The sequence below is a fragment of the Bufo gargarizans genome, chromosome 3 (genome assembly GCF_014858855.1).
Source record: "Bufo gargarizans isolate SCDJY-AF-19 chromosome 3, ASM1485885v1, whole genome shotgun sequence".
In the NCBI taxonomy this organism is placed as follows: domain Eukaryota; kingdom Metazoa; phylum Chordata; class Amphibia; order Anura; family Bufonidae; genus Bufo; species Bufo gargarizans.
Window position 1 is genome coordinate 327,488,680 of NC_058082.1, and position 17,649 is coordinate 327,506,328.

Below are 17,649 nucleotides of genomic sequence, written 5' to 3' on the forward strand. Positions count from 1 at the left end.
TGATTTTCACGCATCACTTGTGCGTTGAGTGAAAATCGCAGCATGCTCTATATTGTGCGATTTTCCCGCGACGCGGATTAGATACACATGTGAGGGCAGAGCCTGTGGAAGGTCAGTGATGGGATTTAGATACTGAGTGAGAAGTAGATTCCTGTCTGGGTGTAGAAAGATGGACACAGAAATTGTAGTTGGTGTGGCTGTTGCAGATAGAGTAGAGTGGGGGGCGTGGCCAGCCTGTGACTCATCACTCTGCAGTGCAGCCAAGCTTGTGTATCAATAAAGTTATGTATTCAACAAAACAAGAAGGGGAGAAAGTAAACAGATCTGCCAGGATAATCTGATGTCTTCCAGGGGGGAAGGAAAGCTCAGACATGAAAAACAGCTATTGGGGGCATATGTATGCATGGTGAGGGGTGTTAGGAGCACAAAAAAATCATTTTGATTTTGGGACCGGACAACCTTAAATAAAAAGTACACAAATTAGAAAAATAACATTCCTGAAATTCCTAAATATCATCATACAGTGCCTAAATAATTTTTTACAGGCAATGACCTAATAGCAGTGCCGTGCAATGTCTATATAATGCTAAAATGACATTACTATAAGGGCTTATTCACATCTCTGCAGATCACAAATCTGTGCTGTCCATGTTCTCCATATCCATAAGGAATTGCGAAAACCATGGACCAAACACGGATGACATATGTGTTCAGTCTGCATTTTAAGGACCTATGCTAGGAGATGCTCAGGAAATCCCCTTTTCTTCTTAGCTATGTACATGGGAAACGGACGACACTTGGCAGTGTGTTAGAGAGCAGGAGGAGCTGAGCAGATTTATCAATTTAAAACTCTGCCCTTTGTAGGCTTAGGAACCTTGCGATTAACAACTAACTCTATATACATAGAAATAGAGTACAGACTGTCATCCATTGATTAGGACCGCCTACTGGAGATTAAAAAACTATATACATTACAGTGAATTATTTTGTATTAAAGTTATATATGCTTTATCTGCTCAGCTCCTCATTCTCTATAAAAAACAAAAATATACCCATGGACCCATAGACTTCAATAGGGGTCTTTGGTCCGCATCACAGACCAAATTAGTGCTTGTTCCCATGATTAGTGAAAATGCTAAGCAAATAAATGCACTTAGTGTGCCATAAGTCTAAGGCCTCATGCACATGACCGTAGTTCGGGTCCGCAGCCGAGCCGCAGTTTTTGCAGCTCGGGTGCGGACTTTTGCATTCCGTGTGCTGTCCGCATCCTTTGCTCCGTTCCGTGGCCCCGCAAAGAAAATATAGCATGTCCTATTGTTGTCCGTTTTGCGGACAAGAATAGGCATTTCTACAATGGACCGCCCGTTCCGTTCCGCAAATTGCGGAAGGCACACGGGAGGCTTCTGTTTTGCGGATCCACAAGGAACGGTCGTGTGCATGAGGCCTCAGGGGAAAAATTATCCCTCAAAATTTAGCAGTTAGTAATTGTCTAGTAATCATTTTAGAGTACATGCATGTGTGCTTTCCCTATCATAGGTATTTTATGGTGTACTATTCATATGTTATGTGACCTAGTGTTGTGTGACAATTTTGCCTATCTTTACAAATTTGACCTATTTTATGTAAGTTTTATTATGCAGTTTTTAAATACATATTTTTAAAAGGAATATAATATATATATATATATATATATATATATATATATATCGGTATTATGAAGAATAACAGTGTATGTTCTATAAGAGAATAAATGGCTGGCACATTACAGTGATATTTGTGTTGTAGGATCTGAACTAATGCCAAAAGCTTTGTCGACAAGGATTATTGGTGGCATTTGGTGGTTTTTCACTCTTATCATTATATCATCCTACACTGCCAACCTTGCTGCCTTCCTCACGGTGGAGAGGATGGAATCTGCCATTGACTCAGCAGATGACCTGGCAAGGCAGACAAAGATAGAGTATGGAGCTGTCCTTGATGGAGCAACAATGAATTTCTTCAAGGTAGGAAATTACCTTAGTCTTTTTTTGTGCTGCATTGCAGTTAGTTATTTTAGGTGAGCTTCATTTTTAAAATCTATTCCAATGTATGACATATATTTTTTACTATATAGTATTTCAATTTCTCTGCTTTTAAAACAGATAGTGAAACCTCCTAAAATAGTTATTACTTTACATTTCCCATATGTCTACTTCATGTTTGGATCATTTTATATAATTACATTTTCCTTTTTTAGGACGTTAGAAGGCTTAGAAGTTTAGAAGCAAATCCTAACATTTTTAGGAAATTTTCCAAAACCCAATTTTTACGGACCAGTTCAGGTCTGAAGTCACTTTGTGGGGCTTACATATTAGAAACCACCCATAAATGGCCCCATTTTAGAAACCACACCCCTCAAGGGATTCAAAACTGATTTTAGAAACTTTGTCATATGCCATATGGTTTTTGGAGGGCAGATTTCACTGGGATAATTTTAAGTTGCAATGTCACATTTGAAGACCCCCTGATGCACCCCTAGAGAAGAAACTCCAAAAAAGTGACCCCATTTTGGAAACTATGATATAAGGTTACAGTTTTGTTGGTACTATTTTAGAGTACATATGATTTTTGGTTGCTTTATATTACACTTTTTGTGAGGTAAGGTAACAAAAAATAGCTGTTTTGGCATAGTTTGTATTTTTGTTTTTTACAATGTTCATCTGACAGCTTAGATTATGTTCTATTTTTATAGAGCAGGTTGTTACGGACGCAACAATACCAAATATGACTATGATTTTTTGGTTGCTTGTTTCAGTTTTATATAATAAAGCAGTTTTGAAAAAAAATATTTTTTAGTGTCTCCATATTCTGAAAGCCATAGTCTTATGTAGGCGTTCATTTTTTTTCAGTATGAGATGATGGTTTTATTTGTACTATTTTAGGGTGCATATGACTTTTTGATCGCTTGGTATTACACTTTTTGTGATATAAGGTGACAAAAAATTGCTTTTTTGACACTGTTTTTATTTTATTTCCTTTACGGTGTTCACCTGAAGGGTTAGGTCATGTGATATTTTTATATAGCAGGTTATTACTTTAATTAATTTTTTTATTTTTATTTAAGCTTTACACAATAAATGCATTTTTGAAACAAAAAAAATCATGTTTTAGTGTCTCCATATTCTAAGTGCCATAGCTTTTTAATTTTTTGGGCAATTGTCTTAGCACAGTTGTTTTAGCATATATATTTTAATTTTTTCCTATGGTGTTCAGGTGAGGGGGTGGATCATTTGACCCCCACCAACCATATACTGATGACCTACCCAGGGGATAAATCATCAGTTCCAATAAATCGCAGAAAACCCTTTTAATGAAAAGTTTTGATGTAGGTTTTGCTTCACTGTTCTGGTTTTCTACTGATATTCAGCCAGAAGGCACTGATATTAGATTCTGCTCAAAGATATCAGCATAATGATAAAAGCCCAAATGCAACTTTTATTCCTCTGCTGCTCCATGCTATGATCCCATATTACTTCACATCTCTATCTATATGTATAAAAATAAGGGAACAACATTTTCAGAAATCATAGTACCTTTGAACATTTAGGGAGGTCAATGTACCCAGTCTCTCTGTTGTTGAGAGGTTGTTTCAATGAGAAACCCTGATGTGAGAACCCCTTGAAACCTTTGAGGCATAGAAGCTATTGTTATACATTCAATGATGAACTTAATCTGAAAAGAAGTTCAATATTAAAAAAATAATAATAAAGATCATCCATAAGATACTTCATAAAACCTAAATTTGGCTAATGAAACATCATTTTGGCTACAAACTTACTGAAACTATGTCAACACTTTTGCTACTAATATATTTTAGATTTAGTTTGCAGAAATATCATGTTTAGAAATCTCTCCATGTAAGTTAATAGCCACTGTGCACCTAACTTTGTATGTTCACCAAAGGTGCAACTTTTGCATTTAAATATAAATGACACAATTGTCTACATTTTACAATTTTGATTATTTGATAATTTGTGTTAATGATTCATAGATATGCCCTGTCGCAGTGAGACACAAAACTGTAGAAAAGGAAGACATCCAGCAACCAGGAATAAAATCCAATAACTTTGTTTGGGACATATAGAATTTTTTTTATTCAGGTTGTCAAATATTTCTGTGCCAAATAGTCTGTGCACTAAGAGAATTTATTCTAACTTCAGAGACCCTAAGGCCCCTTTCACACGAATTGGGTACGGATGCGTTCAGGGTGCATTCAGGGAAAATGGTGCGATTTTGACACTAAAACAAATCAGTTTTCACTGCGATTGCGTCCCATGTATGCGTTTTTTCCAAGCGGGTGCAAAACATTTTATTTATTTTTTTATAAATTCTTTATTTTCAGAATTTTTAATAGAGATACAAACAAAAGGTATCCAAAAGGCAATAATTGACCTCTATAAAAGGAGGGATACTGATTCCAGGCATGACAAAATTAGGTATCACACGACAATGTCATAGTCATTTAAATAGTGACAGCAACTTTATGTCTAACTAAGAGATTATGTGAGAGTCTAGATCTCTTTCCGTTCCATAAGAACTGTGAAAAGAGTCTCCTTATCTCCTGGAAAAATGTTTTTGGCAAGTGAATCGGGACCATTTGCATTACATACAGGATCTTGGGAAAAATATAGGCTTTAATCACATTCTTCCGACCCATCCAGGATAAGTATGGCAAATTGTATTTTTGTAACAGTCGTGAAGTGTCGCTTTTGAGGGGAGTAAAGTTACATCTATATAAATCCTCCAGGTTTCTAGGTATCAGTATCCCAAGATATTTTAAGGGGCCTTTGGTCCAGTGAAAAGGAAGGTGGGACTGAAAAGAAGTTGCTCGTGCTTCAGAAAATGAGATGTTTAATATTTCGGACTTGGTTGACCTTGAAGTCAGAAATTTGGCTAAAAATCTCAATCTTTTTGGTTAAGTGATCTAGTCCTGTCTCAGGGTTAGCCACCAGAAATAAAAGATCATCTGCGAAAGCAGTACATTTCAAGTCTGCTTTACCATAACTAACTCCTTTAATCCCAGGGGCCTGTCTGACTAACTGGATAAGCGTTTCTACAACCAAGATGAATAGGGAGGGGGACAATGGGCATCCCTGCCTAGTGCCGTTTGAAATCTCAAAGGTTGGAGACATCGTGCCATTGACCTTCAGCCTGGCATGGGGTTGCTGATAGAGAGTGAATATTGAGTGTATGAAAGGTTCTGGTATGGCAAATTTTTCTAGCGTCATTTCCATAAAGTTCCAGTTGACTCTGTCAAACGCCTTTTCCGCATCTATGCTTAACAGAGTCAACGGGAACCTTTTTGTTTTAGCTGCATGGATTGCATGGAAGATTCTATGGGCGTTGTCTTTCCCTTCTCTACCCTGGATGAATCCTGACTGTTCTGGGCCTATTAGGTAGGGAAGCAGCTTGCCTAGTCTGGTTGCTAGGATTTTGGCCCAAATCTTTAGGTCCAGATTCAAGAGGGAAATCGGCCTGTAGCTTCCGCAGTTCTGGGGGTCTTTGCCTTCTTTATGTATTAGGGTGACATACGATTCTTGTGTCTGCCTGGGCAGCTGGCCTCCTTGTAAAAGCATATTGCATATGTCAGTGAGTCTGGGTGATAAAATGTCTTGGAAAGTCTTATAGTAGAGAAGAGGCAGACCGTCTGGTTCTGGACTCTTTCCTGGTGGGAAACTGCTCACAATGGAGTTTACTTCCTCTAGTGTGATTGGGGTAGTCAGGGAGTCTAGGTCAGCTGTGCGTACTACCGGGAGCTTTAGTGAGTCCAGAAAGTTTCTGATACGCGTCCGCCTAGTTTCATTATGGTTTAGGGGTTTATCTTTATTTAGGTTATAGAGGTCTTCATAGAATTTTTGAAAGGCCTCAGCTATTTCAGGAGTTTCCTGAGTTACGGTTCCATCTGCCTTCCTTATTTTGGGAATGTGTGACAAATTTTTAGTCTTTTTTAAGATCGCTGTCATCATTTTACCTCCCTTATCACCATGTGCGTACACTTTGTGCTGAAAGTGTAGCCACTGCTTCCTCACTCTCTGGGTTAATAGTTTTTTAAGCTGGGTTCTGAGCTCCACAAGTTCATCCTGTTTTTTTTTTTTTACATGAAGATAATTTGTTTAGCTTTTCAATCTTAGATATCTGGTCTAGTATGGAATCTATGGCCTTCTGCTGCTCTTTTTTGACCCTCGTCCCAATAGAGATGAAGCAGCCCCTAATGTATGCCTTATGGGCTTCCCATTCTATAGGAGAGGTGCTGTGTGCGGTGGAATTGGTCTCGAAATACAGTTCCAGTTGAGATCTAACCTGTTCAATGTGTAGTCTGTTGTTCAACAGGGATTCGTTAAGTTTCCAGTTCCACTCTCTTCTCGGTAGGGAGGCGAGGGCGAGGGTCACGTGGCAGGGAGCGTGGTCGGAGATGGTGATGCTCCCAATCTGGGCTGCGCTGGAGACAAGCAAAAGAGAAGCAGAAGTTAGGATGTGGTCAAGTCTCTGATAGGAACCATGCGGAATAGAGAAGAAAGAATAGTCTTTAACAGAGGGGTTGCTAGTTCTCCATACATCAATCAGTTGCAAGTTCTGTAGTTTTTTGTGTAACCTGCTAATGTGTTTCTGAGCGATGTGTGACTTGGCGGTAGAGGAATCAAGTTCCGGGTTCAGGACCAGATTAAGGTCAGCGCCCAGAATCACCTGGCCCTCCGCATAATGCTTGATGGTTTCCAATGCTTTGAGAAGCCATTGGACCGTAGCCTTGTTAGGTGCGTATAGGTTAGCTAAGGTATATCTTCGCAAAGCAATCTCCCCTTTCAGGATCAGAAGTCTACCCTCATCATCCTTGTGTTGCTGGTGTAAAAGGTACAGAATGATGGATGGCAATAGAGACTCCCTTGGAAGCTGAAGCAGGGTGGGTGCTGTGAAACCATTGGTCAAATACACGCGTTGGAAAATTAGGTATTTTTTTCTGTCGTAAGTGTGTCTCTTGTAGAAAGACTATGTGGGCTCCCATTTTCTTTATAGCTAGCATCACCTGACCTCTCTTTTGAGGTGAGTTGAGGCCTTTTACGTTAAATGTTGTTATTTTCACTTCCGCCATTATCTCTTAGATGACAGGCCTCTAGTTATCTTTACTAATGCAGTTAATTTGCGGGTGTTAACGATGTAGAGAGGGGGGAGGAATAGAAGGGGGTAGAATAGGACTAAGCAGATAGAAGGAAAAGAAAGGAAAATAAATTATATAAAAACAGTACAACTGAATCTAGTGAATGGGAGTCGGGAGGAAGTAAGAGATTGGACTTACCCCTCGCACTCCAAGCCTGCAAACCAGGCTATATTTTACAAACTGGTTGGTGATCCCACTAAACTGAGCAAGCTTTCCCTGCTCCTAGGGATGGAGAAACATTTTTTCCAAAATCTGTAACTTGCTAATGGGTCCAAAACTTACATGAGGCAGGCAGAGGTGTATATCGCTGTGTATTCATTTCGTCATCAGCATGTTGGGGTTATATTAGCCTTTTTTTTTTTTTGGCCTTAATGTAAAGACAAGGGGATATGGGGAAGAGAGGTGGGAAAGAAGGAGAAAGGGGGGAGGTGAGGCAAATGGAAAGGGGGGGGGGAAAGAGGAGGAGGAGGGAGGGGAAGAGGGAAATGTATTAGTGATTCTACTTCTAGGAAGCATTAGAGCGCCTCACTATAAAGGGGTGATGACAATATGAGCATATTGTTATTTATCTATTCGCATACAGCATAGATATACAGTGGGATCTAGAGTAGATGCGCAAGCCCCATTTTGTGAGCAAACAACAGAGTCCTAATGACTCATACGCTGACATGTAATGTTAGGTAACATAGAAACATAGAATGTGTCGGCAGATAAGAACCATTTGGCCCATCTAGTCTGCCCAATATACTAAATACTATGGATAGCCCCTGGCCCTATCTTATATGAAGGATGGCCTTATGCCTATCCCATGCATGCTTAAACTCCTTCACTGTATTTGCAGCTGCCACTTCTGCAGGAAGGCTATTCCATGCATCCACTACTCTCTCAGTAAAGTAATACTTCCTGATATTACTTTTAAACCTTTGCCCCTCTAATTTAAAACTATGTCCTCTTGTAGCAGTTTTTCTTCTTTTAAATATTCTTTCCTCTTTTACCTTGTTGATTCCCTTTATGTATTTAAAAGTTTCTATCATATCCCCTCTGTCTCGTCTTTCTTCCAAGCTATACATGTTAAGTTCCTTTAATCTTTCCTGGTAAGTTTTATCCTGCAATCCATGTACCAGTTTAGTAGCTCTTCTCTGAACTCTCTCCAAAGTATCAATATCCTTCTGGAGATATGGTCTCCAGTACTGAGCACAATACTCCAAATGAGGTCTCACTAGTGCTCTGTAGAGCGGCATGAGCACCTCCCTCTTTCTACTGGTAATTCCTCTTGCTATACACCCAAGCATTCTGCTAGCATTTCCTGCTGCTCTGTGACATTGTCTGCCTACTTTTAAGTCTTTTGAAATAATGATCCCTAAATCCCTTTCCTCAGATACTGAGGTTAGGACTGTATCACTGATTTTATATTCTGCTCTTGGGTTTTTAAGTCCCAGGTGCATTATCTTGCACTTATCAACATTAAATTTTAGTTGCCAGATTTTTGACCATTCCTCTAGTTTTCCTAAGTCCTTTTCCATTTGGTGTATTCCTCCAGGAACATCAACCCTGTTACAAATCTTTGTATCATCAGCAAAAAGACACACCTTACCATCGAGGCCTTCTGCAATTTCGCTGATAAAGATATTAAACAATATGGGTTCCAGAACAGATCCCTGAGGTACCCCACTGGTAACAAGACCTTGGTCTGAATATACTCCATTGACTACAACCCTCTGTTGTCTGTCCCTCAGCCACTGCCTAATCCATTCAACAATATGGGAGTCCAAGCCCAATGACTGCACTTTATTGATAAGCCTTCTATGTGGGACAGTATCAAAAGCCTCACTAAAGTCTAGATAAGCGATGTCTACTGCACCGCCTCCATCTATTATTTTAGTCACCCAATCAAAAAAATCAATAAGATTAGTTTGACATGATCTCCCTGAAGTAAACCCATGCTGTTTTTCATCTTTCAATCCATGGGACTTTAGATGGTCCACAATCCTCTCCTTAAGTATGGTTTCCATTAATTTCCCCACTATTGATGTCAGGCTTACTGGCCTATAGTTGCCCGATTCCTCCTTACTACTTTTCTTGTGAATGGGCACAACATTCGCTAATTTCCAATCTTCTGGGACGACTCCTGTTGCCAGTGATTGGTTAAATAAATCTGTTAATGGTTTTGCTAGTTCACCGCTGAGCTCTTTTAATAGCTTTGGGTGTATCTCATCAGGTCCCTGTGACTTATTTGTATTAATTTTAGACAGTTGACTTAGAACCTCTTCCTCTGTAAAGACACATGCGTCAAAAGATTCATTAGTCTTCTTTCCTAACTGAGGTCCTTCTCCTTCATTTTCCTTTGTAAAAACTGAACAGAAGTATTCATTGAGGCAGTCAGCTAGTTCTTCATCTTCTTCCATATACCTTCCTTCTTTAGTTTTTAATTTGGTAATTCTTTGTTTTAGTTTCCTTTTTTCATTTATGTATCTGAAGAATGCCTTATCGCCTTTTTTTCCTGACTGAGCTAATTTCTCTTCTGCCTGTGCTTTAGAAGCTCTTATAACTTGTTTGGCCTCTCTCTGCCTAATCTTATAAATTTGTCTGTCATCCTCATATTTTTTTTTTTATAATTCCTAAATGCTATCTTTTTGTTTTTAATAATTTTGGCCACTTCTGCTGAGTACCACAGTGGTCTATTCCTTTTTTTGCTTTTACTGACAAGCCTAATGCAATTTTCTGTTGCCTTCAATAGTGCCAGTTTTAAGTAGTCCCATTTCTCCTGGACTCCAATGAAACTGTTCCAGTCTGATAGGGACTCGTGTACCACTAATCTAATTTTAGAAAAGTCAGTTTTTCTAAAATCTAAAACTTTTGTTTTTGTGTGGTGTGACTCAGTCACTGTACTTATAGTAAACCACACTGACTGGTGATCACTAGATCCCAAGCTTTCCCCTACAGTAATATCAGATACCAAATTCCCATTTGTGAATACTAAATCTAAAATGGCCTCCTTCCGGGTTGGCTCCTCCACTACTTGCTGTAGAGATAATCCCAGTAAGGAATTTAGAATATCTGTACTCCTGGCAGAACTAGCTATTTTGGTTTTCCAGTTTACATCAGGAACATTGAAGTCTCCCATAATGATAACTTCCCCCTTCAATGTCATTTTAGCTATTTCCTCAACTAGTAGATCATCTAATTCTTTGACTTGGCTAGGTGGTCTATATATCACACCTACACGAGTTACCTTATGATTATCAAGCTGCAAGGTAACCCAAACTGACTCCAAATTGTTCTCGCTAACTTGTATCAAATTAGATTTTATGCTATCTTTCACATACAGGGCCACCCCTCCCCCTTCTTGCCTACTCTGTCTTTCCTGTATAGAGAGAACCCTGGTATTGATGTATCCCAGTCATTACTCCCCTTGAACCACGTCTCAGTAACAGCCACTACATCTATATTCTCAGATGCCATTATAGCCTCAAGTTCATTGATCTTATTCCCTAGACTGCGAGCATTTGTAGACAAGACTCTGAGCTTGTCATTTCTTAACCTTTGTGCTACTGGCCTCTTCTGGCATTGTTCCGGGGGCAGTCGGACTGCTGGATTATCACTCTTTTGCCCCCCTTTCCTAGTTTAAATGCTTCTTAGCAAATACTTGGAACTGTTCACCGAGGACATTCGTTCCCTTGAGAGAAAGATGCAAACCATCTTTCTTGTACAGTTCTTTTCCATTCCAACAAGAGCTAACATGAGACACAAAGCCAAACCCTTGGTTCAGACACCATTCACCAAGCCATACATTGAATTCCTTAATGCGCATCTTCCTGTCATGCTGAAGGTTCTGCACAGGCAAAACTGCAGAGAATGAAACAGTTGATGCAACCTCCCGTATATCCTTTCCAAGTGTGTGAAAAGCTTCCTTCACCTTTGAAACCTCATTGCAAGCCAGATCGTTTGTCCCAAGATGGAGAATAACATCCACTTCCCTTTCCTGCTTTGCTTGCCTAACAATATTTAGGATCCGTCGTCTATACCTGCTAGCGGTAGCACCAGGGAGACATCTCACAACACCATTCTCCTCAAACTTCACACCTCTTATGATGGAATCGCCCACCAACAGCTGCTTACTATCAATCCTCACCTTCTCCTTTTTGTCTTTGGCTGCAGTCTTGCATACTTTAGGCATGGGAGATGATTGTTTCTCACCCACTGTGCTTGAGCCATCCTCCATGTTGCTCTTGCATTCTGAAAGTTCTGCAAATGAATTATGGAGAGCCACAGACTGTGGGACATGCCTTCTATCCACAACTCTCAGTCTACCAGAACCTACAGTAACCCATCTTCCATTTCTAGGGGGCCTCTGTGGCAGTGGCATTGCAATGTTCTCAGCCTGAGTTTGTTTAGTGGCTAATTTAAAAATCTCATATTTCAAAAAGGTAATTTCCTGCTGCATTATGGAGAGCTGTCTACAGATCAGACAGTATCCAAACCTCTGAAGAGTGGAACCTGAAATAAAAGCATAACAATTCCTGCTCAGAACCAGGTCTGCCATTGTAAAGAGGGGAAAGATTTTAAACAAACAAATCTTACTTGTTTAGATTGTATCCACCTTCAGATTACCTCCTGAGTATCTCCAATGCACTTAGACAAGCAGCACTTGAATTAGCAGCAAGCAAGTGGTTAAAACATAAGAGAATAACTCAGAGATCAAACCCTGCAAGAGGTATTAGCTCTCTGAAGGCCTGCGATCAGATATTTCTCTCCGAACCGTCCTTCATAGGATGTGAACTGCGAACTCAAGTTCCTCTTTTAGGTCGGTGGGGAACGCATCTCGGCCGCCGCTCTGTTCATCTTGGACTTCTGTTTCTGGATCTTCCTCCAGGGTTCCATCTGCGGGAGGCTCTGTAAGTCTGTAGATGGTGCTAACGGCATCCATGAGGCGACTTCCACTGGGCGAATACCGATGGCTTCCCAGGCTCTTTCCAGGTCGTCTGGGGTGTGGATCGGGATGCGTTTTCCATTTTTTATAATCGCAATTCCGAATGGGTACAGCCAGACGTATGGAATCTTATGCGCTCTCAATTCATCCAGAAGTGGCTTCATTGTGCGCCTCTTTGCGAGCGTGGTAGGCGCGATGTCTTGGTATAGGGCTATGTCAGCTCCACCGTAGACTATTTGCAGTTTTTCTCTGGCGGCCGCCATTATGCGAGCGGTATCCACAAATGATAACAGGCCACAGATGACGTCTCTGGGCCTTTCAGTCGGCTTTGGGGCAGGTCTCAGTGCCCTATGAATCCGCTCGATTATTATCGCACCAGCAGACTCCTCGCCCAAAAGATCAGCGAATATTTCCAGGGCAACTTTGCGCAGGGATTCAGCGGCCCAAGATTCGGGTAACCCCTTAATGCGAACATTTCGCCTCCTGCTTCTATTTTCTTGATCTTCGAGCATTAACATTGCTCTATTAATCTCTGCGGTATGGAAGTCCAGGTATTCCGCTACTCCTGTGGAGTGTGACACTATCTCCTGTGTTGCGGTTTCAAGAGATTCCACTCTATGCCCCATTTGTGTTATCTCCGATTTGATGTCGGACAGTTCATTTAGCACTGGCTTTATTGCTTTTTCCAGTGCCTGCCCCAGTACCTGTAAGAAAGTACTTCAAAACTGGTAGAGGGGTCACGGGATTCCACTGCTTCTCCTTGAGAGCTGGCTGCATTGGAGTCTTCGCCATCTTCGGCACATGCTGCTGCCACCGCCATCTTAGGTCCCGTGCCTGGAGAGATGAGGGCTTTCTTTTTGAGAAATCTCTGCATGGCTTGTTGGCTCTTTTAAGTTCTCGGGGTGTCAGGTGATGTCAGCACCCCTATCTCTCCCATATTTGACCATTTTGAAGTGGGTCACTGCTGTATAAATGGTTTGAATCGCTTGAGTGCGGAGGAGCCGAGGTCTCACACAGCCATCTGCAGTCACGGCTAGGCTCCGCCCCCGGTTGCAAAACATTTTAATGCGTTTTGCACGCGCGTGAAAAAAATCGTCATGATTGGTACCCAGACCCGAACCCGGACTTATAACATGGTCATAAGGGAAAATAATAGCATTCCTAATACAGAATGCTTAGTACAATAGGGCTGGAGGGGTTAAAAAACAAACAAAATATATAACTCACCTTAATCCACTTGATCGCACAGTCCGGCTTCACTTCTGTCTTCTTTTTTGCTGTGCACAGGAATAGGACCTTTGATGACATCACTGCGGTCATCACATGGTCCATCACATGATCCATCACCATGGTAAAAGATCATGTGATGAGCGCAGTGATGTCATCAAAGGTCCTATTCCTGTGCACAGCAAAGTTGATTAAGGTAAGTTATATTATTTTTTAACCCCTCCAGCCCTATTGTATTTTGCATTCTGTATTAAAAATGCTATTATTTTCCTTAATAACCATGTTATAAGAGAAAATAATAATGATTGGGTCCCCATGCTGATCGTCTCCTAGCAACCGTGCGTGAAAATCGCACCGCATCCGCACTTGCTTGCGGATGCTTGTGATTTTCACGCAGCCTCATTCACTTCTATGCGGCCTGCATTGCGTGAAAAACGCAGAATATAGAAGCATGCTGCGATTTTCACGCAACGCACAAGTGATGTGTGAAAATCACCGCTCGTGTGCACAGCCCCATAGAAATGAATGGGTCCGGATTCAGTGCGGGTGCAATGCGTTCACGTCACGCATTGCACCAGCGGGGAAAATTCGCCAGTGTGAAAGGGGCCTAATACACTGCTCTATGTTCGTGCAGTGCAAGCACACATGGATGAACTCATTCAAAACTAATTTGCACTGGCATGATTGCAAAGGCCGATGCAAACTTTAAATTTGGGAGGAACAAATGTGTCAGCAGTCCTTCCTCTTTCATTCTCTTCTATTCATTATTCGCAACACATCCCTGAATACATAGGGAGATGTGCTGCCAATAATCGGGCATCTTTCATCCTTAGTAAGATGGCAACCAGCAGATGACGAGGTCCCATCTAGCTATGTGAAAGGAAAATTTAAGATGTTGTTGCTCTTGGAAGATGAAGAGGAAAAAAACATAAATGCAAACAAAAAAATTGTCCCAGTTCTTAAGGAGTTAAATAGTATTTGGATTGAGATAAAAGAAGATTGAATGCCTTCCAGCCTTACTTAGCAAAGGGTAGCTTTGCATTCTGTTGACTTGTCTTTATTCTCTAGGGGGTCTGAGGAGTAACGTTGTTGCAGATAATGTCTATTATATGCATCAGTGGCAATGGAACTTGATGGTAGAGATTCAACGTCAATAAACTATATCATCAAAGTTCTGCAGCTTGTCTTATTAGTTTTAGGAGACCCAAGATAAAGATACTGAAGTTCAGAGGTCCTGGTGAAAACCCAGTTTTATGGCTTTGTACCACAAGTCAGTCGCTAAAGTACTGTCAAGTCTAAGAAAGATATGGCTTTAAAGAAAAGAAAGAATATGTTGATATTGATCAAGGTGGAAAATAACATAACATAGCATACCAATGTATTTTCTTAATTTCCAAAAACCATCTTCAAGGACACTTCAACCTCTATATGTGGCAGCATTTGATAGCATAAGTGCATTTCTTAAAGATACATTTCTTTAAGAAAAAGTATAGATATGAATGGCAGACCTACCAGTGACACATTGTGAGACAGTTATGCTTCTGTTTTACTTAATAGGATATATATATTTTTTTAATTCTTTCATAACATAGCCACAGCTTCATGTGTACTAAAAAGGTGCAGTATAGAGCTTTTTAAAAAGATAAGGACTGTTTAGAAAACTGATCCCTAAAGGGGTTCTCCGGGAATTAAGAAAATGAAACTCCGTAAATATTACTTTATTATAAATATATTCCCAAATACCTTTCATTAGTTATAATTAGGGATGAGCAAATCAACTTTGGATAAAACATCCGAAGTCGATTCGCATAAAACTTTGTTTCAATACTGTACGGAGCGAGTGCTCCGTACAGTATTAGAATGTATTGGCTCCGATGAGCCAAAGTTATTACTTGACAAAGTCTGGTGAGACTTTGCATAATAACTTCAGAAATTGATTTACAGTATACTGTAAAAAACTATTTCCCGAACTCGGGTTCCGTTCCAAGGCACCACTTGGAACCGAACCCGAGTTCGGGAAATGTCTTTTTACAGTATAAATCAATTTCTGAAGTTTCACCCAAAGTAGATTCACTCATTGTTAGTTATAATGGCTCGTTTTGTATAGGGAGCAATGATTAGGAGAAACAAAATGGCCGCTGTTCTATTAGTACACACAAAACCTGTCCTAATCATACAGGAGGACAATTTACTTTTACAACACTGAGGCAAAAAGCTGCCTCATCCTCCTCCCTGCTCTACATGTCAGGGATTATGATCCTGAATACAGTTTAATATGATATTTAGCTGAATCTTTGTGGGAATGGAGTTCATGAGGAGATATGAAGTACAGAAAGGATGGACATGACAGACTATGGTAAGTATTTTTTAATTTTCTTAATTCCCGGAGAACCCCTTTAAAGTGGAGCTGTCACTTCTCCTGACATGTCGGTTTTAATAACTTGCAATCTCCATGGAATAATTGTGCATCACTATTTCTTTTATGTATTGCCAATTCTCTATTAATCCACAATAAGAATTGCAGTAAAAGTCTGCAATATAGTTGAAGGGGATGTTACCAGAGGTGTGTCCCTGCACAGTCTTCTACTGACAATAGACTATGAAGAGACACACCCCACACTGGTAACCGTTGGACTGGTAACCATTGTAGACTGTTGGCAAATCATTCATAAACTTCTGGTAGGAAGGAAAGAGGACAACAGAAATAATCCATAAGACATGACATACCAGAATTGTTATTACATGAGGAATGTAGCAAGTTACTAAAACAGACATGTGACTAGAGGCGATAGGTCCTCTTTGTACATTTATGATATATATACAGTACAGACCAAAAGTTTGGACACACCTTCTCATTCAAAGAGTTTTCTTTATTTTCATGACTATGAAAATTGTAGATTCACACTGAAGGCATCAAAACTATGAATTAAAACATGTGGAATTATATACCTAACAAAAATGTGTGAAACAAATATAAATATGTCATATTCTAGGGTCTTCAAAGTAGCCACCTTTTGCTTTGATTACTGCTTTGCACACTCTTGGCATTCTCTTGATGAGCTTCAAGAGGTAGTCACCTGAAATGGTTTTCACTTCACAGGTGTGCCCTGTCAGGTTTAATAAGTGGGATTTCTTGCCTTATAAATGGGGTTGGGACCATTAGTTGCGTTGTGGAGAAGTCAGGTGGATACACAGCTGATAGTCCTACTGAATAGACTGTTAGAATTTGTATTATGGCAAGAAAAAAGCAGCTAAGTAAAGAAAAACGAGTGGCCATCATTACTTTAAGAAATGAAGGTCAGTCAGTCCGAAAAATTGGGAAAACTTTGAAAGTGTCCCCAAGTGCAGTCACAAAAACCATCAAGCGCTTCAACGAAACTGGCTCACATGCGGACCGCCCCAGGAAAGAAAGACCAAGAGTCACCTCTGCTGCGGAGGATAAGTTCATCCGAGTCACCAGCCTCAGAAATCGCAGGTTAATAGAAGCTCAGATTAGAGACCAGGTCAATGCCACACAGGGTTCTAGCAGACACATCTCTAGAACAACTGTTAAGAGGAGACTGTGTGAATCAGGCCTTCATGGTAGAATATCTGCTGGGAAACCACTGCTAAGGACAGGCAACAAGCAGAAGAGACTTGTTTGGGCTAAAGAACACTAGGAATGAATATTAGACCAATGGAAATCTGTGCTTTGGTCTGATGAGTCCAAATTTGAGATCTTTGGTTCCAACCACCGTGTCTTTGTGCGACGCAGAAAAGGTGAACGGATGGACTCTACATGCCTGGTTCCGACCGTGAAGCATGGAGGAGGAGGTGTGATGGTGTGGGGGTGCTTTGCTGGTGACACTGTTGGGGATTTATTCAAAATTGAAGGCATACTGAACCAGCATGGCTACCACAGCATCTTGCAGCGGCATGCTATTCCATCCGGTTTGCGTTTAGTTGGACCATCATTTATTTTTCAACAGGACAATGACCCCAAACACACCTCCAGGCTGTGTAAGGGCTATTTGACCATGAAGGAGGTGTGATGGGGTACTGCGCCAGATGACCTGGCCTCCACAGTCACCGGACCTGAACCCAATCAAGATGGTTTGGGGTGAGCTGGACCGCAGAGTGAAGGCAAAAGGGACAACAAGTGCTAAGCATCTCTGGGAACTCCTTCAAGACTGTTGGAAGACGAGTTCAGGTGACTACCTCTTGAAGCTCATCAAGAGAATGCCAAGAGTGTGCAAAGCAGTAATCAAAGCAAAAGGTAGCTACTTTGAAGAACCTAGAATATGACATATTTTCAGTTGTT

General features: G+C 40.6%; 1 protein-coding gene across 1 annotated transcript in view; it reads left to right on the plus strand.

The window, feature by feature from the left end:
• Positions 1–17,649, plus strand: part of GRIK3 (glutamate ionotropic receptor kainate type subunit 3) — a 789,973-nt gene that overhangs the window by 738,646 nt on the left and 33,678 nt on the right. The window contains exon 13 of the mRNA XM_044284783.1: positions 1,786–2,003. Coding sequence (XP_044140718.1) covers positions 1,786–2,003 — 218 coding nt within the window. The remainder of the gene's footprint in view (positions 1–1,785; positions 2,004–17,649) is intronic.